General features: G+C 54.3%; 1 protein-coding gene across 6 annotated transcripts in view; it reads left to right on the plus strand.

The window, feature by feature from the left end:
* Positions 1-24,999, plus strand: part of sncaip (synuclein, alpha interacting protein) — a 230,210-nt gene that overhangs the window by 168,861 nt on the left and 36,350 nt on the right. For all 6 annotated transcript variants that reach the window (XM_072516529.1, XM_072516532.1, XM_072516531.1 and 3 more), the window contains 2 exons: positions 4,066-4,245; positions 23,504-23,617. In XM_072516529.1, the coding sequence (XP_072372630.1) occupies positions 4,066-4,245; positions 23,504-23,617 (294 nt within the window). The remainder of the gene's footprint in view (positions 1-4,065; positions 4,246-23,503; positions 23,618-24,999) is intronic.

Below are 24,999 nucleotides of genomic sequence, written 5' to 3' on the forward strand. Positions count from 1 at the left end.
GACCATCCTATGCTTCTCCCCGGTCTTTACAACCACTACTTGAACTCTCCAGGGACTGTTGCTAGCCTCAATGACACCTTCCCTCAGTAATCGCTGGACCTCCAACCTAATAATGGTCCGGTCCTGGGCACTGTACCGTCTGCTCCTGGTGGCGACGGGTTTGCAATCCGGGGTGAGGTTCGCAAACCGGGAAGACGGATCTACCTTGAGGGACGCGAGGCTGCAGACAGTGAGAGGGGGTATAGGGCCGCTGAATTTAAAGGTTAAGCTTTGGAGGTTGCATTGAAAATCTAACCCTAGGAGTGTGGCAGCGCAGAGGTGGGGAAGGACGTAGAGCCGGTAATTTTTAAACTCCCTTCCCTGGACCGTGAGGTACGCTATGCAGAACCCCTTGATCTCCACTGAATGAGACCTGGCGGTCAGGGAGATTTTTTGGTTAACTGGGTGAACGGGAAGAGAATAGTGCCTTACCGTGTTGGGGTGTATGAAGCTCTCTGTGCTCCCAGAGTCGATCAGAAAGGATGTTTCATGCCCATTGATGAGCATGGTCATCGTTGCAGTGGAGAGTGTTCGGGGCCGAGACTGGTCCAGGGTCACCGAGGCTAGTCGTGGCAGAAGTTGGATGTTCTCCTCCAGCGGTGTGTGGTCATCCGAGTCGGGGTCCTGAGAGTCCAGCCAAGATGGCGGCGCCCACTGGTCGCACATGGCTGGAGGTGCACAAGATGGCAGCGCCCATCCATCACACGTGGTGTCCGAGAGACAGGATGGCGGCGCCCAGAGGCCACATGTGGCCCTGAAGGAGGAAGATGGCAGCGCCCGCTGGCCGCACATGGCCCGTGGAGAGGGTTGTAGTGGCGGTCCCGATTCGCCTCCGGAGACCGCAGCGACCGCCCAGGCCTGGCATACCGCCACAAAGTGGCCCTTTTTGCCGTATCCTTTGCCGAAGGATGAGTGGGCCGGGCAGCGCTGTCGGGGGTGCTTGGCTTGCCCGCAAAAATAGCAGCGGGGCCCCCCGGGGTTACCTGGCAGTCTCGCAGCACTAGCTTGATGGGGGATGCATCGGAGTCGGTCGCGGGGGGTTCCACGCTGCCCAAGGCTTTTAATTCCAGATTTTTTATTTAATTCAAATGTTTGGATTGCTACTCTGGATTACTAGTCCAGTGCCAAGCCACTATGCTGCTGCCTCCCCTCGGACTGAGATAAGAAATGTATTCACTCAAAGGGTGTGAATCTTTGGAATTCCCTATCCCAGAGGGTTGTGGATGTGCCATCATTAAATACATTTAAGGCTGAGACAGAAAGATTTTTGGTCGCTCAAGGAAACAAGGGCTATGGGAAGCTGGTGGAAATTTTGAGTTGAAGCCCATGATCAGGCATGGGACTGTATGGCCTACTTCTGCTCTTATTTATTCTGCTATTATGGAGGATTATGGTGTTGCGTTAGTTGAGAAGGGGTGGGAGGCGATTGAAACACCAACAAGGACTAGTTGGGCTGAATAGCCTGTTTCTGTGCTGTATACTCAATATAATTTTGTTTTACTTAATGGCTGCTCCTTGTTCCTCTGCTAAGTATTTTATACTGGGCCATATAGAACTGCATCTGCTATCAGCCTGCTCAATTACCATAGGACATATACCTTTCTCAATTCTTTAACTGTTGCTTTTTTTTTTTTTAAATCCTTTTTACAAAGCCCTTAGCATTGTGAAACACGCATCTCTTAAGGTCCTGACATTGATAGAGAGGTTTTATATTTGAATGCACTTAATTGAAGTTTTTAAGTTACAAAGATAAAAAGTGGTCATGTGAGCATAATTTTCCTTTCAATTCATGGGATACTAATGAGTACAGAAATTGATTTTTATTTTTAAATAAATTGGTAAATTGATGAATGTTCTCCATGATGTGCTAATTCAGAGCCAGTAGAAAGTACATTATATCATGATGCATATTTTAATCAAAGCTCAGAGAATTCTCCTTGTATGCCATCTTCCCAATTATCTGAAACCATTGAATATTTTCTGATAGTGCCAATTCACATAGTATAGCTTGACAAAGAAGTACAGAAGTGTGTTTAAAAATAATACAACATATTATCAGACTGTTTATTTTTTATTCAACCTTGCTACATAATCAACAAATTCTCTGTACGTAATCAAAGCTAAGTTACATTGAAAACAGACCTCAACGATGAGCCGGCAGGACTTTTTTAGAGTTGCAATTTAAGTATTTGTGATCTTTTGCCAACCAATTTCATCATTTAATACTTCAATCCCAGTTTGGTGACATTTTGTATAGTATAGACTCTGTCTGAATCATGTATATAGAATAATTATAAGAAAATGTTTATGATAAGGCATTGATTAAAGTTAAACATGGATACAGAGGAGAAAATGTGAACTACAGTTTGAAAGCCATATAAAGCAGTATAGTTTGCGACATGACAGATTCAGGACAGGAGAGCAAAGAGATTATTATTTGGAAAGTCTGTGGCATATTCAAAAAGACACTCCCTAACGGAAGGGTTTGTCATCTTCCAATCTTCCCTCGAGACATGGGAGGTGCCAGAGGATTTAAGAGTGTGACACCCTTGTTCAAGAAAGGGTGTAAGAATATTCTGACACGCCAGTCAGTTTGCTATCAATGCTGGACAGGAAGATTTTCCAGAATAGCCCATGGATGAGGGACTTCAGCTCGAACGTTAGGGTGAAGAGACGGTTGTTGTTGGAGGAAAGGAGACTAAGGAGAGATTTGATAAAAGTGTACAATATTATGACAGGTTTGGATAAGGCCGACAAAGAAAATCTGAATAGCTGATGGGGGCACAGATATAAGGGGTGGGATTCTCCGACCCCCCCATCGGGTCAGAGAATCACCGGGGGCTGGCGTGAATCCCGCCCCTGCCAGTTGACAAATTCTCCGGCACCGGATATTCGGCGGGGGCGGGAATCACGGTGCGCCGGTCGGCGATTCTCCGGCCCGCGATGGGCCGAAGTCCCGCTGCTGGAATGCCTGTCCCGCCGGCGAGGATCAAACCACCTCTCTTCCCGGCGGCGCGGGCGGGCTCCGAGGTCCTGGGGGGGGGGGGCCCAGGGCAATCTGGCCCCAGGAGGTGCCCCCACGGTGGCCTGGCCCGCGATCGGGGCCCAAAGATCCGCGGGCGGGCCTGTGCCGTGGGGCACTCTTTTCCCTCCGCCTCGGCCAGTCTTCACCATGGCCGACGCGGAAGAGATACCCCCTCCGCATGCGCGGGGATGAGGTCAGCAGCCGCTGATGCTCCCGCGCATGCGTGGATTTCTGCCGCCCGGCGCAGTCCTTTTAGGCCCGGCTGGCGTGGCGCCAAAGGCCTTTCCTGCCGGCCGGCGGCCTGCCAACCACTCCGGCGCGGGGCTAGCCCCTCAAGGTGAGGACTTGGCCCCTAAAGGTGCGGAGAAATCCGCACCATTGGGGTGGCCCGACGCCGGAGTGGTTCCCGCCACTCCATCACGCCGGGACCCCCCACCCCGCCGGGTAGGGGAGAATCCCGCCCAAGATGTTGAACAATCTATGCAGGAAAAAACTTTTTTTAAACAGCAAGTGGTAATGACCTGGAATTTGCTGCCTATGAGGGTGGTGGAAGCAGAGACGATCAATAACTTCAGGGCAACGAGAATAGAATTCGGAAATGGGACTGACTTGAATGCTCTACAGACACCCAGCATATGAATTTGATGGGCAGAATTACCTCCTCCTGTGCTGTATGACTCTCTGATTCTATCCAGCAAGATTATTGTCTATTGTGAGTAAAATCTGTCATCATTTACTTATGCTGTTTGGTACATATTTCAAATAATTTAAAGTTTACTATTCTCCAGGTCAATCTAAAATAACTCCCTTTAAGAAGTTGCTAAATAATTTCTGGTGAAGTCAAACCAATTTACATGAATTTCTGAACTAAAACTCTGGTGAAATGAATGATGGGTAGCACAAAAATATGAAGCTCAACTGAAATGTTATGAGCAGAAAATATTCTAAAATCATCAGGTTTTCATTTGGTTATTCTTTCTGTTTCCCTATGTAACAATTAGCCACATTTAACCGTTGACAATCTGGAGAAGATTCACGATGAAAAAGGAAATAATCTACTGCACATTGCAGCGTCACAAGGACACCTTGAGTGTTTACAGCATCTGACTACCTTAATGGCAGAAGAATGCTTGACGGAGCGTAATGATGAGAAACTTACCCCATCTTCATTAGCTGTAAAGGTAGGTTGCATGAGAATTAACCAATGAGTGTTGTGTGAACAGTGAAACTGAAATTTGGGAAATGGAGCAAAGCTGTACTACAAAATATTTTTCTTCCTTGCTTTCATATTTTAAAATAAGTTTGGTTTTCTTCCCAATGGGCTGGAGGGTACATTCTATCCCTGTCAGCACCAAAAGAGCATGCTGTTGTAGGTGTGTATGCTGGATTTATGAATAAACAGTGTTAGACCCTGATCCTTATGTGAAGTATTGTTTCTTCTACTTCTCCCCAATCCGCTATTTTTCAAACATCAGGGGCGGGATTCTCCGCAATCGGTGCGATGTCCGCCGACCGGCGCCAAAAACGTCGCAAATCAGTCTGGCATCGCGCCGCCCCAAAGGTGCGGAAGTCTCCGCACCTTGAGGGGCCGAGCCCTCACCTTGAGGGGCTAGGCCCGCGCCGGACTGATTTCCGCCCCGCCAGCTGGCGGGAAAGGCCTTTGGTGCCCCGCCAGCTGGCGTGGAAATGACATTGCCAGGCGGCGCATGCGCGGGAGCGTCAGCGGCCGCTCACAGCATCCCCGCGGATGCGCAGTGGAGGGGGTCTCTTCCGCCTCCGCCATGGTGGATACCATGGCGAAGGCGGAAGGAAAAGAGTGCCCCCACGGCACAGGGCCGCCCGCAGATCGGTGGGCCCCGGGGCCAGATCGCCCCGCGACCCCCCCAGGACCCCGGAGCCTGCCCACGCCGCCTTGTCCCGCCGGTAAGAGGGGTGGTTTGATTCTCGCCGGCGGGACAGGCATTCCAGTAGCGGGACTTCGGCCCATCGCGGGCCGGAGAATCGCCGGGGGTGGGCCCGCCAGCCAGCGCGGCGCGATTCCCGCCCCCGCCGTATATCCGGTGCCGGAGAATTCGGCAACCGATGGGGGCGGGATTCACGGGCAAAATTCTCCGTTATCGGCGCAAAGTCCGCCGATCGGCACAAAAAACGGCGCAAATCCGACTTGCGTCACGTCGGAAAAATGGGTCGAAAGTCTCCGGCCCGAAATGGGCTAGCAGCGACGTAACGGGATCCGCGCTTGCGCACGTGGTTGACGCCGTGCAGCGTCATACGCGCCGCACGGCGTGACGGCGCATAAGGCCGCGCTGCTCCCCCCCCACCCGACCGGAACACCCGACCGGAACACCCGACTGGATGGCTGGCCGCCGCACAGCCCCGAGGTTCGAGTCACGGGATGTGGAGGCGCTCCTGGACGCAGTGGAGCAGAGGAGGGACGCCCTGTATCTCGGCCACGGCCGCAGAGTTGCCCCACGCCACAGCCGGCGTCTGTGGAGGGAAGTGGCAGAGGCCGTCACCGCTGTGGCCCTGACACCACGGACAGGCACCCAGTGCCACAAGAAGGTGAACGACCTCGTCAGAGCAGGCAGGGTGAGCCTCCCCCATATCCCCCCTCCCCCATATCCCCCCTCCCCCATATCCCCCCTCCACATATCCCCCCTCCCCATATCCCCCCTCCACATATCCCCCCTCCCCCATATCTCCCCTCCCCCATATCCCCCCCCATATCCCCCCTCCCCATATCCTCCTCCCCCATATCCCCCCTCCCCCATATCCCCCCTCCCCCATATCCGCCCCTCCCCCATATCCCCCCCTCCCCCATATCCCCAAGTGAATCCAGCCCTAACCTTAACCTCTGCAATGCAGGCGCAACCGATGGCGTGCATTCATATACCTGCCTAACAGTGTTGCCTTTTACCCCTGCCACCAGCCCCCCCCCCCCCCCCCCCCACAGGAGAAGCGCACACACAACAATAGGGAGCATGTGAGGACTGGAGGAGGTCCCGCTGATGAGAGGCCACTGACCGAACACGAGGAAAGGGCCCTGGAACTGTCTGGCGGACCTGACGACCGGGAGGTTGCTGATGCAGAGGTCGGGGGCGTACTAGCAAGTGAGCCACCGACAGCCCGTCCCCATATCCCCCTCCCCTATATCCCCCTCCCCCATATCACCTGATCACTGCCTGCGTGTCTAACCATGCATGCTTCATTGTGTATTGCAGGACCAAACGTCCAGGCACCCATCCCCGCAGATGCAGACCGCCTGCAGGATGCCCCTCGGAGGCCACGGGAGACAGAGAGACCCGGACCCTCCAGCATGCGGCGCCCGCAGGATGCCCCTCGGAGGCCAAGGGAGACAGAGAGACCCGGACCCTCCAGCATGCGACGCCCGCAGGATGCCCCTCGCACACCACGGGAGACGGAGAGACCTGGAGCAACAGGGAGACGACACCCCCGTCACGTGCGGGAGCGACCACCCAGCGACGAGGGGGGCAGCCACAGGCCCCCGTCACATCCGAGCCAGGACACCACTACCCAGGACACCACTACCCAGGACACCACTACCCAGGACACCACTACCCAGGACACCACTACCCGGGACACCACTACCCGGGACACCACTACCCGGGACAGCACTGCCCAGGACACCCCTACCCGGGACAGCACTACCCAGGAAGACGAAATACCGGACAGTGACTCAGAGTGGATGGGTGGAGACGAACCCCCACCCCAAAGTGCCATGGACTCAGAGTGGGACAAAGAGCACGACACAATGCCACTGCTGTCACCAACACCCTCCACCATCGCAGAAACACTCACCTCGGTTGGGCACTTTAGTGATGAGGCGTCTGGTACACTCACTGGTGCGCACAATACAGCAGGTGGAGGTAGGAGCAGCAGAGGGGCCAGGCGGTCGGAGGGCAGCCCAGCCCAAGCGAACATCTGCCGCCCAGATGGATCCTGGGTTCCTGGAGTTTCCACACCCACACATAGATCCAATGCAACCACCGACCCGGAGACGAGCGAAGAGGGTGACGGCCGGCTTGCGGCGGCTGCAGTCGCAGGTGGAGGAGTCCACTCGTGTCCAGGAGCTGGAGTGGTGCCGGTCATGCGTGCCACCCAGGCCGACACCGCATGGGTGGCGTCCGCGGTGGAGGCAATGGGTGCGACGGTGTCAGACATGGGGAACGGTTTGCGAGGCCTGGGGCTTTCCGTGCAGGCGGCGTCTGTGGCCCAGGACATAGCTGCCCTCTCACAGGAGGCCATGAGCCAGTGCCAGCGCCAGATGGCAGAGGCGCTCAACACCATAGCCCAGTCTCAGCAGGCCATGGCCCAGTCTCTGCAGGCCATGGCCCAGTCTCTGCAGGCCATCGCTGAGGGCATCGGCGCCAGTGGCCATGTGCGAGCCGGCGTCGCACTGTCACAGACAGTGTTTGCCAACCCCCTGGGCTCCATGGCTGCAAACCTGCAGACCCCCATTGATACCAGCATGGGCCTCCAGGACTAGCAGCACCAGATGTCGGGGGGCGTCGGATGGCCAGTCCGTTCGCATCCCCCACCCATGTAGAGGCCCGGGGGCCATCGGGCACCCCGAGGGAGGAGGAGGTGGTGTGGTCCGTCCCGGCTCCCCCTGTAGGGGAGGTCCCGGAACACCGCGACACCTCGGACCCCCCCCCCCCCCCCCCCTTCCGTCCCAGGTGCATCGGGTGGGCAACGGGCAGAACAGGCTGGCAGCTCGCCATCCCAGTCGCCCGGGCCGCAGCCTGGCCTATCTAGGCCAGGACGCCCCAGGAAACGGCCGCCAAAGGGATCCAGTATCAGAGGGCAGGAATCACAGGAGTCCACCTCCAGTTCTGCTGTTCCGTCTGGGGAACCACGTAGACGTAGTCAAAGGGCCCGTAAGGCCAAACAATTAGACACTGAGTAAGTTGGCACGGGTGCAGGGCACAGATGAGTTTTAGGGGCTAGGGCACGTGCATGAACTCGTTTGGTTATTAAAGTCAATGTTACACCTACCGAAGCTGCCTTTGTGCTCTGTCCAAAGCTTGCGGGGGTGTCATGTACGTTGAGCGCAAGTGTGTGTGTGATAGGTGGTCTTACCTCAGCCCCAGGTGAGTCTGCCCTCTTCCCCCTGGGCCGCCATCAACATCCCCCCGGGCAGAGGACGGGACCGTGCGCTGCAGTGTCACAGCCGCATGCAGGGATGGTCCGGGTGGATGGTGGTACTGTGGCCATGGGTCAGACATAGTCCAACGATGTGGAGCCAGGAGCTCACCGCAGGGCGGGTTGTCATCATCCTCCATGGCCTGCAATAGACACGCGTCCAGCCCCAACTGTGTGAGCCCGGCCGTTGTGCCGCAGGTGGACCGGCAATGGGGGGGGGGGGGGTGGTGTGCATGCGGGTGGGGTGGGTGGGGTTGGGGGGGGGGTGGTGAGGGTGCTGGGTGGGTGGATGGGTGGGGGGTGTGGGTGGTCGGCTGTTGCCATGGTGTGCGGTCTGTGGCCATACTGCCCGATTCCCATGCCCATCTAGTCAGTGAAGTGGGCGGCTATCAGTCTGTCCCGTGCCCGCTGGGCCAGCCGGTAACGGTGGACAGCCACCCGCCTGTGTCTACCCCGTCTGCCCTGTCCATTACCCCCATCCCCCTCATCTGGGGAGGACTGCGCCTCTCCCTGCTGCTCCTCCACTCCGCCCTCCTCTGCCTGCGGCACATCGCCCCTCTGTCGGGCTATGTTGTGCAGGACGCAGCACACTACAATGATGTGGCCGACCCTATCTGACCGATACTGGAGGGCGCCCCCAGAGAGGTCCAGGCACCTGAAACGCATCTTCAGCACGCCAAAGCACCTCTCTATCACTCCCCTTGTCGCTACATGGGCATCATTGTAGTGGTTCTCGGCCTCATTGCGTGGCCTCCGTATAGGCGTCATCAGCCACGATCGCAATGGGTAGCCCCTGTCGCCCAGCAACCAGCCCCTCAGCCGGGGATGGCGTCCCTCGTACATGCTGGGGATGGATGACCGCGACAACACGTATGAGTCGTGTACACTGCCTGGGTAACGGGCGCAGTCTTGCAGGACCATCATGCGGTGGTCGCAGACCACCTGTACGTTCATCGAATAGGTCCCCTTCCTATTGGTAAACACGGCCCTGTTATCTGCAGGTGGCCGCACGGCGACGTGCATCCCATCAATCGCGGCCTGGACCATGGGGAACCCGGCCACGGCAGAGAAGCCCACGGCCCGGGCATCTTGGCTGGCCCGGTCCACAGGGAAGCGGATGTAGCGGTGCGCCATGGCATATAGGGCATCTGTCACTGCCCGGATGCACCGATGTCTGCGATATGCCGGACAGGTCCCCACTCGGTGCCTGGAATGACCCTGTTGCATAAAAGTTCAGGGCCACCGTAACCTTGACGGACACGGGGAGAGGGTGTCCCTCGCCAGTGCCACGCGGTGACAGGTGTGCCAGCAGGTGGCAGATTTGTGCCACGGTTTCCCGCCTCATCCGGAGTCTCCTCCTGCATTCCCGGTCCGTGAGGTCATGGTATGACTGCCGGGGCCGGTACACACGGGGCGCCCTCGGGTGCCTCCGTTGCCGTGGGGTCGCGACGTCCTCCTCCCCCTCCTCGTCCTGTCGGTCAGGTGTCCCTCCAGCCTGGGCGGCTGCCGTCTGCCCCTCTGCGGCACGCTCCTCCTCCTCCTCCTCATCCAGGGCAACATGGACATTAGCGGCTGCCGCCACGGCGGCCAACATCGCTGGATGATCGGAAAACACGACGGCCTGGTAGAGGGGGTGGGGGGGGGAACGACGACATGTCATCATTGCCCATATCCCCTCCTTCCCCCCAGCCAGGTGGCATGGACCGCATGGGTCCAACTGTTGGAGGCTGGCACCTGGCCAGGTGGACCAACTCACTTGCCCTCGCACCCCCCCTCCCCGGCACGGACCCCATCCCCCTCCCCGGCACGGACTCCCCCAACCTCCTCCCCGGCACGGACCCCCCTCCCCGGCACGGACCCATCCCCCTCCCCGGAACGGACCCCCCCAACCTCCTCCCAGGCACGGACCCCCCCTCCCCGGCACGGACCCATCCCCCTCCACGGCACGGACCCCCCCAACCTCCTCCCCAGCACGGACCCCAACCTCCTCCCTGGCACGGACCCCAACCTCCTCCCCGGCACAGACCCCCCATTCCCCTCCCCGGCACGGACCCCCCATCCCCCTCCCCGGCACGGACCCCCCAACCTGCTCCCCGGCACGGATCCCCCTCCCCGGCACGGACCCCTCCCCCTATCCCCCTCCCCGGCACGGACCCCCCCAACCTCCTCCCCGGCACGGACCCCAACCTCCTCCCCGGCACGGACCCCCCATTCCCCTCCCCGGCACAGACCCCCCCCCAACCCCCTCCCCGGCACGGACCCACCCAACCTCCTCCCCGGCACGGACCCCCCTATCCTCCTCCCCGGCACGGGCCCCAACCTCCACCCCGGCACGGACCCTAACCTCCTCCCCGGCACGGACCCCAACCTCCTCCCCGGCACGGACCCCCCATTCCCCTCCCCGGCACGGACCCCAACTTCCTCCCCGGCACGGACCCCAACCTCCTCCCCGGCACGGACCCCCCAACCTCCTCCCCGGCACGGACCCCCCCATCCTCCTCCACGGCACGGACCCTCCTCACGGCACTCTCCCGGAGCCCAGCCCACTCTAACCACCTCCCCCGCCGCACACACACACACACAACCCGAGACACACCTCTCCCCACACATTCAGACTGCGGCCACGCCATCGCCTGCCCAGAGCCAACCCCCCAGGCCGTCACTCACCTCCCCGCTGGTCGGCGTGAACCTGGAGCACAGGGTCACGCCGATGAAAAGGAGGTTTGATTTACGTCGACGTGAACGGTCATCACGACAGCCCCCGGCGATTCTCCGACCCGGCGGGGTTCAGAGAATCCCGCCCCTGTAGTTTAATTTTCATCCTCCGATTTTGGTAAATCATTTACCACACTTTTATCATTTGGTTCAACATTTCCCTCTGATTTTTCCCTGTTTCAACGTTTCTATTCTCTCATTTTATTCCTTCTATTGACATTGCTGAGATTAGGAGCTGAATGTTATAGAGAATTGTAAGTTTGCCACTTCATTACTCAGTGACTGCTTTGTGTTGATCTTCCGTACGCTGTTACACTACCCTGATCCCTTGATTCAATGCAGTTTTGATAATACACGTCCATTTGTAGTTAGCATACAAGTACTTGAACTTTTCATGGATCACCTTGCGTGTATGGTGGAGCACCTCACTGTTGTCATTACACAAAATTTATCATCTAGAAAAGGCAGTTCAACTGATTTGTTTGGGCCATGCATAGAAATAAAACAAGAGCGGATTTCTCCCACTCTCCCAATGGTGGGCGGGAAGGAGGGGAGAATTCAGCAGGAGTCCCCAAATTGTTTTTTTAAGCCAGCATGAATTCACGCCGGATCTTCTGGTGGTGGATCGGGAAACCCACTGGTGGCCAGTATGAAATCGTTTTGCAGCCCACTAATAGAATGTAGATGAAGGCCCAACCAAAATCTTACCACAATGCCCGATTCTCCACAAAGCCAGCAGGAAGACAAACCAGTCCAGAACACGTCTGGAACTATGGGCGACATTCTCCGACCCCCCCGCCGGGTCGGAGAATCGCCGGGGGCTGGCGTGAATCCCGCCGGTTGCCGAGGTCTCCGGCACCAGAGATTCGGCGGGGGCGGGAATCGGGCCGTGCCGGATGGCGGGCCCCCCCCACTCGATTCTCCGGCCCGGATGGGCCGAAGTCCCACCGATAAATTGCCTGTCCCACCGGCGTAAATTAAATCACCTACCTTACCGGCGGGACAAGGTGGCGTGGGCGGGCTCCGGGGTCCTGGGGGGGGCGCGGGGCGATCTGTCCCCGGGGGGTGCCCCCACGGTGGCCTGGCCCGCGATCGGGGCCCACCGATCCGCGGGCGGGCCTGTGTCGTGGGGGCACTCTTTCCTTTCTGCCTCCGCCACGGTCTCCACCATGGCGGAGGCGGAAGAGACTCCCTCCACTGCGCATGCGTGGGAAACTGTCAGCGGCCGCTGACGCCCCCGCGCATGCGCCGCCCCGAGATGTCATTTTCGCGCCAGCTGGCGCGGCAACAAAGGCCGTTTCCGCCAGCTGGCGGGGCGGAAATTCCTCCGCCGCCGTCCTAGCCCCTCAATGTTGGGGCTCGGCCCCCAAAGGTGCGGAGCATTCCGCACCTTTGGGGCGGCGCGATGCCCGTCTGATTGGCGCCGTTTTGGGCACCAGTCGGCGGACATCGCGCCGTTTCGGGAGAATTTCGCCCAATGTGGCATGTAAAAGTTAGGACTTACCTGAAGAATGCCTGGGGTTGCCTCCAGACATCAGGATGGAGGCCACCAGAGATCCTGGAACGCTATAGCAGCGGGTAAGGGGGAACATCCAGTCGTGAATCTTCCAGCTTCAGTGTCATCAACGAGGTCCATCTTACAACCTCAAGAGATCCATCTTCAACAGGTCCATCTCCATTCTTCAGGATATTGATCTTCTTTCTTCAACATGGGTCACTGATGTTGGGTGCTTTTTAAATATGAAACCCAGATATGATGCATGCAATCAAGCACGCCCCACCATGGAATATGGCGCTAAACCCCCAGATGTGAAATTGTTTAGGTCTAGACTGGAGGGCATGGCGAGTCTTCCCGTTGGCCTCCATAGCAGGAAGCATTCTGTATTCCCATTCCCACCATGGGACTTGGAGTCCCAGATGGGAGAATTCCATCCAAGTTTCTAAAGATTGAGCACGATTCTTCCGTTGTTCCCACCAGTAAAAAAAACAGAGTGATTCCTGCTGGTGCGAGGAGTGACACTGATGGGATCTTCGTCCCATTCCATGGCACGTAGTAAATCTTTTAAAGAGGATCAAGGTTTTTGCTGGCCCTAAAAGGAGTGGGACCTGTCAGAGAGGTTAAGCCCCGTTACTCAGAGATCAGGCACCGTTTTTAAAGGTCGCCCTGATCCCAGGATTCAATTATTGCAGCCCATCTCCTGATTGCTGGCAAGGACATCAGTGGCATCTCCCCCCACCCCCCAAGGTCGCTGGCAAGGCTCCCCCTCAGTCTTTCCCCCTTAGCAGTGCCAGCCTGACACCTTGCACTCTGAAGGGTTGTAAGGGGGTGAATACCCGCCCCACACATACCTCCAGGGTGCTGCAGGAGGGGGTCCTTCATAGGAAGTTGGGCTCGGAGGGGTGGGTGCTTGTGTGGGCTGGAGGACCTAAGGTCCAGGGTCTATCAAGGGATGGGGTTGTTTGGCTGGTCTTCCCATCTGTCGCCTTTAAACCTTTTAAATTCTGTGGCAGCATGTGACTTGTGCTGCCGATATGTAGGAGGAGGTCGTGCACTCGGTAACTCCTACCAGGATACTTCTTTTTTGGTTCTTTTTGCCCTGTTCTGGGGTTTTTTGGTGGACATATTCTACCAATATGACAGTAGAAGGAGCCTTTTGTTGAAGGATGTCAAAAAAGGCTGGAACTAAGGGGCGGGATTCTCTGCTACCCGGCGGGGCGGGGGGTCCGCGGGATGGAGTGGCGTGAACCACTCCGGCGTCGGGCCGCCCCAAAGGTGCGGATTTCTCCGCACCTTCGGGGCCAAGCCCTCGCCTTTAGGGGCTAGGCCCGCGCCGGAGTGGTTGCTGTCCCGCCAGCTGGCGTGGAAGGCCTTTGGCGGCACGCCATCCGGGCCCAAGGGACTCCGTCGGCCGGCGGAAGTCCGCGCATGTGCAGGACGTCAGCGGCTGCTGATGTCATACCCGTGCATGCGCAGGGGGGTCCCCTACGCGGCGGCCATCGCGGAGACCTACACGGCCGACACGTAGTAAAAGAGTGCCCCCCACGGCACAGGCCCGCCCGTGGATCGGTGGGCTCCGATCGCGGGCCAGGCCATCGTGGGGGCACCCCCCGGGGCCAGATCGCTCCGCGCCCCCCCAGGTTCCCGGAGCCCGCCCGCGCCGCCTGGGCCCGCCGATAAGGGAGGTGGTTTAATTCATGCCGGTGGGACCGGCATTACAGCAGCGGGACTTCGGCCCATCGCGGGCCGGAGAATCACCGGGCGGGGGGGGCCCGCCGTTCCCCAGTGCCGGAGAATTCGGCGGCCGGCGGGGGCGTGATTCATGCTGCCCCCCCAGTGATTCTCCGCCCCGGCGGGGTGTCGGAGAATCCCGCCCAATATGTCTGCGGGCAGAAATTCGTCTACTGACTCTGAGGTTTTGCGTGCTACCTCAGCAGGGAACATGACGGTGGCGGCTCCGGCGGTTGTGGTCACCCCAATCACAGCAGCCATGTTAATTGGGGTACTGGCTACGGAATCTAACAAGCATTTTGATAGGCAATGGAGAGTGATATTTGAAACCCTGCATAAATCAATTGAGGACACGCTGGGTCTTGTCCAAGAAAAGTTGGACAGAACTTTGGAAGCTGTGAAAGAGAATGGCGAGGTGTTGATAGGGGTGGAAATGGCTCTGTCAAGTGACCAAACTGAGATCTCGTTGGGGGCAGAGAAGAATAAGAGGCTGTGGGTGAAGTTGGATGACCTGAAGAATTAGCCAAGGAGACAAAACCTCAGAGTCGTGGGGGTGCCGGAAATGTGTGGAGTGCCCGAATCATACTCTGTACTTCTCGCAGATGTTTGGTAAGATACTGAGGGAGGATAGATTGGCGTCTCCTCCAGAGTTGGTCAGAGGCCATCAAATACTCTGGCAGAAGCCTCGGGTGAATGAGTCACCGCGAGCAGTAATGGTAAGATTCCATAAGCTTCCAGGAGAAGGATCGGGCACTGAAGTGAGCCAAGGCGAACTGTGATTCTAAGTGGGAAGGGAGCCTCATTAGAATCTATCAAGACGCCGCAGCGGAATTTGCAAGGAGATGGACCATAAGGCTAAAGCAGCATTGTTAAAGAGTGGAATATGGTTTGGAGTGGCGTACCCAGCCAGGCTGCGGTTATCTTCGAGTCGAAGGACTATTACTTCAACACTTATAAAGCATGGACTGTGTTCAAGTTAAATGGACTCTGGGGACTTTTAGGGTTGTTGAGTGGAAGGGGTATTTTGTACTTTGTATATATTTGTTGTTATTTCTTTATTCTTGGGATGGGATGGGAATGTTTTGCATAAGTTGTATGGTGGGGATGGGGGATTTACTGTTCTGAGGGTTATTGTTTAATGTAGTATATTTGGAAATATATGGGGCTGGATTCTCAAAGTCCCCATGCCGGCATGAAAACGGTGGTGTTTTACGGCAGGAAAACTGGCGCAAAATGGCCACCGATTCGCCGTTTTGCTGGGGGCTAGCAGAGAGGCAGCATAGAGCTCCCAGCTCTAGCTGCTGATATGGCCTTGAGCATTTATGCCATGAAGCCGCGCCGTGCTTCATGGCGGACTCAGCCGGTGGACCCGGACCGCAAAAATAGTATCCTCTTCGACCGCCCGCCCGCAGTGCCCCCAGCCCGGAATGAAGCCCCCCTGCCCGTGGAACAGCCCTCCCCAACTGTGGCGCCACCGGACTGAGTCCACAGCTGCCATGCTAAGTTCACAACGGGTGAGACCACACGTGTCTCACGCCGTCGGAAACTCAGCTGGTCGGGGACGGAGCATCGCGGAACGGGCCTCAGGCAATGGCCTGAGGCCGTGGATACGTGGCACGGAATACTCCTAGAGTATGCCGCAATCCAGGGGGCAGAGCATCACAAAAGCGACACTGCCCCCGATTTTGGTGTCATCTGGGATTCTCCACTACCTCGCTGAACATGGGGCGGGATTCTCCGCAATCGGCGCGATGTCCGCCAACCGGCGCCAAAAACGGCGTGAATCAGTCCGGCATCGCGCCGCCCCAAAGGTGCGGGAATCTCCGCATCTTGAGGGGCTGAGCCCTAACCTTGAGGGGCTAGGCCCGCGCCGGACTGATTTCCGCCCCGCCAGCTGGCAGGAAAGGCCTTTGTTGCCCCGCCAGCTGGCGCGAAACTGACTTTGCCGTGCGGCTCATGCGCGGGAGCGTCAGCGGCCGCTCACGGCATCCCCGCGCATGCGCAGTGGAGGGGGTCTCTTCCACCTCCGCCATAGTGGAGACCATGGCGAAGGCGGAAGCAAAAGAGTGCCCCCACGGCACAGGGCCGCCCGTGGATCGGTGGGCCCCGATCGCGGGCCAGGCCACCGTGGGGGCGCCCCCCTGGGCCAGATTGCCCCGCGCCCCCCCCAGGACCCCGGAGCCCGCCCGCGCTACCTTGTCCCGCCGGCAAGAGAGGTGATTTGATTCTCGCCGGCGGGACAGGCATTCCAGCAACGGGACTTCGGCCCTTCGCGGGCCGGAGAATCGCTGGGGGGGGGGGGCCTGCCAATCGGCGCGGCGCGATTCCCACCCCCGCCGAATATCCGGTGCCGGAGAATTTGGCAACCGGCGGGGGCGGGATTCACGCCAGCCCCCGGCGATTCTCCGACCCGGCGGGGGGTCGGAGAATCCCGCCCATGATTTCGGCATCGGGGTGCAGAGAATCCAGCCCATGGTTCCCGGTGGGATTTTGATATTTGCAGGTGTTATAACCCGCACGGGTCTTACGGGGTTGGGATGATTAACTACTCCGTGAATCTTGCAGAATACGAACTCCCCCGATAAGGGGGCATGGAACCTTTAACGATACATAGCTTTGTATAAACAGAGTCGGCCAGCAAGGCACAGACTAGGGAAGACCCAGGAGAGAACCATTGAAGCAGTATAATAGTAATTGTAAAGTAACGTAAGTTTTTGTTTTGACCTACTCTGTGTGGCCTCTTTGTTGCCCTTACAAAAGCAGGGGTGTTGAATGTTTTTTTATTTTTTGTAACCAGGGTGGGTAGAGGTGTTTCTTTTTCTTTTTTCTGCTGTGAGATAGCTGTGTTAGCGTTCGAGGGAGGGTCTTTTATGAGTTTGGCGAGAAAGCCAGCCTTCATCTTGTAAACTGAGATCTTGACAGGTATTGAGCAGATGCAAACAGGTAAAGCTCATGGGCCTGATGGGTTTCCTGTGGAATTCTATAAGAAGTTGGCAGGTCAGATGGTCCCATTGCTGGTACATATGTTGAATGATTCTTTGTCTGGGGGATCCCTGCCTGCTACACTTTCGCAGGCTTCTATTTCCCTCCTGTTGAAGAAGGATAAGGATCCCATGGAGTGTGTGTCATACCGACCTGTTTTGCTGTTAAATGTGGATGCCAGGATACTGGCAAAGGTGTTGGCGGTAAGACTGGAGCCCGGTCTCCCTGAGCTGATTGCGGAGGGTCAGACAGGCTTTGTTAAGTGCTGGAAATTGTCAACCAAAATCTGGAGGCTGTTGGTTGGAGGCAAGTTGTTCTTGCCCCGTCTGTTGGGCCTAAGCCAGAGGTCATTGTGTCTTGAGATCCTGAGAAGGAATTTCATCGGGTGGAGTGAAGTTACCTCTTTGAAGTTCTGCAGAGGTTCGGTTTAGGGCCAAAATTGATTTTGTGGATACGGTTATTGTATAGGGCCCCCTCGGCTAGTATTCGTACCAAGGCATTGAGCTTGGGTACTTCCATTTGAAAAGGGGGACAAGACAGGGGTGTCCAATGTCCCCCCCCCCGTCCCCCCCCCTTCCATTCGCATTGACAATTGAACCCTTAGTTATTGTTTTGAGGGCTTCAGGGTAGTGGAAGGGAATAAAGAGGGGAGGGCTGGAACATAGGGTGCCCCTATATGCTGATGATTTGCTGCTTTATGTTACGGACCCGGTCCCCACTATGGATGAAATAATGCAGATACTGAGGAGCTTTGATTCTTTTTCTAGATACAAGTTGAATCTGCAAAAGAGCGAGTACGTTCCAGTTAATCCCATGGGGAAGGGGGCCAAATTGGGGGTGCTGCCTTTTCGCCTGGCCAGCTCTAGTTTCAGGTGTCTAGGTGCCGGGTGGCCCATGATTGGACCCAACTCCATAAATTGAACAATGCAAGTCTGGTGAGTAAGGTTAAGGCCGATTTGCAAAAGTGGGATAGCCATCCCCTGCCCTTGACGGGTAGAGTCCAGTCTATTAAAATTAATATTCTCCCAAGGTTTTTGTTTCTTTTTCAATGGCTTCCTGTTTTCCTCCCTTTGTTTGTAAAGTGAACTCATCTTTTATACGGGCAGGCAAGATCCAAGGTTCCACAGGGCAGTTCTTCAAAGCAACACACAGTTGGGGGGGCATAGCATTGCCGAATTAGCTTTTTTATTATTGGGCGGCCAATGCTGAGAAGGTGATGCAGTGACCCTGGTTCCCTATGGGGACAGATAGAGGCGAGGTCATGTAGAGGATCTAGTCTTGGTATACTTGTGATGGCATCATTTCCGTTTTCTCCAGAACTTCACTCCTCGAACTTGGTGATCGTGTGCACTTTAAGGATATGGATACAATTTAGGCAGCACTTTCAGCTTGAATCCCATATCGAGGAAGCTGTCAAGACTGGACGCCATGCTTGGGGTGGGGGATAGAACGGGCTTGAGAGATTCGGAGATTTGTTTGTGGAGGGATAGCTTGCCAGCTTGGAGAAATTGCCAGCGAAGTTTGGGCTTTTGGAGCCGAACTCATTCAGGTATCTCTTGATAATGAATTTTGTACGAGGGGCCTTTACGACATTCCCCGTGGCAACACCGACGTCTCTGATGGAGAGGATCCTTTCATCAACAGGGTCAGAGAAGGAGGGTAGTACATCTGGCATAGAGAATCCACGTCCACTCTATCCAGGCCACGCAGTATCCTGTAAGTTTCAATACGATCCCCGCTCATCCTTCTAAACTCCCAACAAGTACAGACCCAGAGTCCTCAACCATTCCTCAGACGACAAGCTCTTTATTCCAGGGATCATTGTTGTGAACCTCCTCTGGACCCTTTCCAAGGTCAGCACATCCTTCCTTAGATAAGGGGCCCAGAACTGCTCACAATACTCCAAATGGGGTCTGACCAGAGTCTTATATAGCCTTAGAAGTACATCCCTGGTCTTGTATCTTAGCCCTCTTGACATGAATGCTAATATTGCATTTGCTTTCCCAGCTGCCGACTGAACCTGCACGTTAACCTTAAGAGAATCATGAACAAGGACTCCCAAGTCTCTTTGTGCTTCTGGTTTCCTACGCATCTTCCCATTTAGAAAACAGTCTATGCCTCCATTTCTCCTTCCAAAGTGCATAGCCTCACACTTTTCCACATTGTATTCCATCTACCACTTCTTTGCCCACTCTCCCAGCCTGTCCAAGTCCTTCTGCAGCCCGCCTGCTTCCTCAATACTACCTGCCCCTCGACAGATCTTTGTATCATCTGCAAACTTAGCAACAGTACCTTCAGTTCCTTCCTCCAGATCATTCATGTATATTGTGAAAAGTTGTAGTCCCAGCACCAACCCCTGAGGTACACCACTCGTCCCCGGCTGCCATCCTGAAAAAGACCCCTTTATCCCCACTCTCTGCCTTCTGCCAGTCAGCTAATCCTCTATCCATGCCAGGATATTACCCTTAACACCATGGGCTCTTAACTTATTTAACAGTCTCCTGTGCGGCACCTTGTCAAAGGCCTTCCTGAAATCTTAATAAATCATGCCATAAATCACGTCCACTGTTTCTCCTTTGTCTAACTTCCTTGTTACTTCCTCAACAGATTTGTCAGACATGACCTCCCCTTGATGAAGCCGTGCTGACTCAGTCCTATTTTATTATGCACTTCCAAGTACTCCACAATCTCATCTTTAATAATGGACTCTAAAATCTTACCAATGTACAGAAATCAGGCTAACCGGCCTATAATAACCATCTTCTACCTCCCTCCCTTCTTAAACAGTGGTGCTACATTAGCCACTTTCCAGTCCTCTGGGACCCTTCCTGCCTCCAGTGATTCCTGAAAGATCACCACCAATGCCTCCACAATCTCCTGGGCTCTCTCTTTTAGAACCCTGGGGTGTAGTCCATCCGGTCCAGGTGATTTATCCTCCTTCAAACGTTTCAGTTTCCCCAGAACCTTCTCCTTAGTAATGGTCACTGCATTCACTTCTGCCCCCTGGTTCTCCTGGAGCTCTGGCATCCCACTGGTGTCTTCCACAGTGAAGACTGATGCAAAGTAACTTCAGTTCGTCTGCCATTTCTTGTTTCCTATTATTACTTCTCCAGCCACATTTTCCAGTGGTCCAATGTCTATTTTTGCTTCTCTCTTACCTTTTATATATTGAAAAAAAAGTTTTCCTATCTTCCTTTGTATTACTAGCTAGCTTTCACTCATACTTCATCTTCTCCCCCCTTATTGCTTTTTTAGTTGTCCTCTGCTCGCTTTAAAGGCTTCCCAATCCTCTGGCTTTCCACTAATCCTCACTGTTTCTTTAGCTTTTATGCTGTCCTTGACTTCCCTCGTCAGCCATGGATGCCTTTGCATGTTTCCTCTTCCTTGGGATGAATTTCTGTTGTGCCTTCCGAATAACCCCTCAAAACGCCTGCCATTGCTGTTCCACTGTCTTCCCTGCTAGGCTCCATTTCCAATCAACTCTGGCCAGCTCCTCCCACATATCTTTGTAGTTGCCCTTATATAATTGTAATACTGTTACATCTGATTGCAGCTTCTCCCTCTCAAACTGTAGGGTACATTCTATCATATTGTGGTCTCTGCTCCCTAAGGGTTCCTTCACCTTAAGTTCCCTAATCAAGTCTGCCTTATTACACATCACCAAATCCAGAATTGCCTGTTCCCCAGTAGACTCTGTCACGAGCTACTCTAAATAGACCATCTCTTAAAGATTCCACAAATTCCTTTTCTTGGGATCCACAACCAACCTGATTTTCCCAGTCCACCTGCATATTGAAGTCCCCCATGATTATTTTAATATTGCCTTTTTTACATGCCTTTTCTATCTCCTGATTTATTTTCTGCCCTACATCCTGACTACTGCTAGGGGGCCTGTACTTAACTCCCATCAGGGTCTTTTTACCTTTGCAATTCCTCAACTCTGCCCACATAGATTCTATGCCTTCTTATCCTATATCGCTCCTTGCTATTGATTTAACTTCATTCCTTACTAACAATGCAACCCCGCCCCCTTTGCCCATCTGCCTGTCCTTTCGATAGCACACATATCCTTGTATATTTAGATCCAAGCCCTTATCCCCTTGCAGCCACATCTCTGTGATGCCCACAACATCGTACCGGCCAATTTCAATGTGCGCAACAAGCTCATTTACCTTGTTCCGTATACTGCGCGCACTTAGGTACAACACCCTCAATCCTGCATTGACCACCTTCCTTTTCACACTTGTCACCTTTTTTGCTCGGCCTGAAGGTGATATTGTTCTTGTATTTTGGTTCTCTATTTCCCCTTCAGTTATTACACCTTCTGAGCTCACATTCTGGTTCCCACCCTCCGCCATAATAGTTTAAATCCATCGAGTGAATCTAGCAAACCTCCCAGCCAGGATATCAGTCCCCCTCCAGTTTAGATGCAACCCGTCCTACTTGTACAGGTCCCACCTGCCCCGGAAGAGATCCCAATGGTCTAAATATCTGAAACCCTCCCTCCTACACCACCAATTTAGCCATGTGTTTAGCTGCACTACCCTCCTATTTCTAGCCTCACTGGCACGTGGCGCAGGGAGTAATGCTGAGATTACAACCCTAGAGGTCCTGCTTTTTAGCTTACTGCCTAACTCCCAGAACTCCTGCAGGACCTCATCACTCTTCCTGCCTATGTCGTTAGTACCTATGTGTACTACGACCTCTGGCTGTTCACCCTCCCCCTTCAGGATGTCCTGTGTTCGTCCAGACATTCTTGACCCTGGCACCAGGGTGGCAACATACCATCCTGGAGTCTCTTTAACGTCCTCAGAAGATCCTATCTGTGCCCTTTACTATAGAGTCCCCTATAACTATCGCTCGCCTGCACTTTGCCCTCCCCTGCTGAGCAGCAGTGCCAGTTGTGGTGCCACTGTTCTGGTTGCTGTTGTTTTCCCCTGATAGCCTATCCCCCTCAACAGTATCCTAAATGGTATATCTGTTAGAGAGGGGCACAGCCACAGAGGATTCCTGCACTGACTGCCTGCCCTTTCTAGCGGTCACCCATCTGTCTGCCTTCACCTTGGGTGTGACCAGGTCTCTATAACTCCTATCTATGACGCTTTTCACCACCTCCATGCTCCTAAGTGCATCCAACTGCTGTTCCAACCGAACCACACAGTCTGTGAGGAGCTGCCATTGGTGACACTTGCTGCAGATTTTGTCGACCGGAATGCTGGAAGCGTCACGGATCTGTCACACTGCACAGTTGCACCCCGCTGAGTGACATTTAAGCACCCCCCCCCCCCCCCCCCCCCCGCCACACCGCCAGCCCCACCTCAAACACCCCCTCAACCGACCGGCACCCACCGGTGGACCACCCAGGGCAACACCCATGGCTGCCCCCAGCAAGGGCAGTGCCATCCAACGGTACCCTTGCATCAGGGATGGGCGCCTGGCAGCCTCCTTCCCAGGCCGGAGTATAGGGTATATGGTCATCCCGCCTCTCCTCCACCATGTCCAGGATGGTCTCTAACTCGGCATAAGTATGCGGCGCTGGACACAGTCAGCAGCCGCCACGCCGGGTTCACGACTGCTCAGACCACACGTTAACTGCGCGGTCGTAAACTCGGCCATTCGGGGGTGGAGTATTATGGAGGGGTTGCCGATGATGCGCCAACGGCGTGCAGGCTTGCAACACGATTATGCAACTTCCGAGGGGGCGGAGCATGGCTGACCGGCATCAAACCACCTCCAGCCCTGATTTGGGCGTTGGAATGGATTCTCAGCCCGATCGCCGATTACGATATCGGCGTTGGGCGACGGAGAATCCCGCCCTTAGTCTCAGAAATGGAGAATCCCCCCCATGTTACTTCGCAGCTGCCACAAACATGCTCTGAAGGTATTCGGTCTTATCTTGTGACCCTTAAGTATTTCAAAGTATTAGTTTTTGGTTTACTTTCTGTGTCCCATTAAGGAACTTGAATAACTCTATTAAGAATATCTAACATGTTTCTTTTCAAGGTTCCACAGAGAGACTGTAAGCTCATCAATTAGTTTTTTGTTTTAAAATTTGTCCAAAAATTCTCTATTCCAATAGTGTGGAGTGAAGAGAACCAGGATATGTCCTTCTATTCCTTAATATAATTTGCCAATGGTCTAATATGGAGCCCCGAAGGCCATAAATCTAAACCTTAAGCATCTATAATCGTACATCTAAAATCAGTTACGAAAGGACACAAAAAGACATTTGCTATTGGAGCAGTAAGTGGAGCTGCCACGTATCTTTAAAAATAAAGTAATTTTGTTTTTATAACCGCAGAATGATTAAGGTGATGAAAATTAATCAATATTTGATTGTATGACCACAGGAAGGGCAGCTTGAGTGCCTGCGTTGGTTGATGAGCGAGACTGAAGCCATTGCTGAGCTGAGCCCTTCAGATGGTTACCCTGCCCTTATACATTATGCTGCATGCTATGGACAGGTGAGCTAAACCTATACAGGAAATAAAAGGTCATTGTTCATGTTTATGGTTTAATGCCATTCATCTTACTATTTCATCTTGGATAGACATATATATCTAATATTAATGGGTACTTTTATGTTTACTCCTACGTGTTTGCCGTGCTATACAAAAAGTATTAATGTGTTTATGTCATAAGGAAGCAAATTAAAACTGGCTGCAGAAGATTTGTAATATTAAAAATGGTGAAACAAGTAATTTGGCCTTTTGAGCCTAACCCTTTGCAGAGACCATCAAAATTTCTTACAGTTGTGAAACTCCTGTACTTAACCTCCACAGAGAGGTGAATAGCCACAGGTAAAACTCCAAGCTAAAATTGAAACTTCTGTTTACCTCATACCCTGAACAAAGATGAAGGAGCTTTGCGGCTTATTTCTGATTGGGAGAAAATCTATTTCCAATTTTAGCGATCCTGTGTGCGCCTTCCCAAATAAAGTGGCTTGCTCGAGTCAGCAGGATTAGCTAAATAATTCTAATATTATTTGGAATTATATAGACACGAGGAGACCCAAAACATGGTGAAACCATGGAAATGTGGGGACTGTGAGAAGGGATACGGAGTACCATCTAAGCTGGAGATTCATCAACGCATTCACACTGGAGAGAAGCCATTCACCTATTCTCAATATGGGAAGGGATTTATTGATTCATCAAACCTGCAGAGACATCAGCGAGTTCACACTGGGGAGAAGCCATTCACCTGCTCTCAGTGTGGGCAATGATTCACTCAGTTATCTAGCCTGCAGGCACACCAGCGAGTTCACACTGGGGAGAGGTCATTCACCTGCTCTCAGTATGGGAAGGGGTTCACTTTGTTTATACAGCCTGCGGAAACACCAGCAAGTTCGCACTGGTGAGAAGCCATTCACCTGCTTTCAGTGTGGGAAGGGATTCCGTGATTTATTCACCCTGCAGAGACACCAGCGAGTTCACACTGGGGAGAAGCCATTCACCTGCTCTCAGTGTGGGAAGGGATTCCATGATTTATTCACCCTGCAGAGACACCAGCGAGTTCACAGTGAGGAGAGGCTATTCACCTGCCCTCAGTGTGGGAAAGGATTCCGTGATTTATTCACCCTGCAGAGACACCAGCGAGTTCACACTGGGGAGAAGCCATTCACCTACTCTCAGTGTGGGAAGGGATTCCATGATTTATTCACACTGCAGCGACATCCGCGAGTTCACACTGGGGAGAAGCCATTCATCTGCTCTCAGTGTGGGCAGAGATCCTGTACTTTATCCAACCTGTGGAAACATCAGCAAGTTCACACTGCGGGGAGGCCGTTCACCTGCTCTCAGTGTGCGAAGGGATTCACTAATTCGTCCACCATGCGGAAACATCA

The sequence above is a fragment of the Scyliorhinus torazame genome, chromosome 9 (genome assembly GCF_047496885.1).
Source record: "Scyliorhinus torazame isolate Kashiwa2021f chromosome 9, sScyTor2.1, whole genome shotgun sequence".
NCBI lineage: Eukaryota > Metazoa > Chordata > Chondrichthyes > Carcharhiniformes > Scyliorhinidae > Scyliorhinus > Scyliorhinus torazame.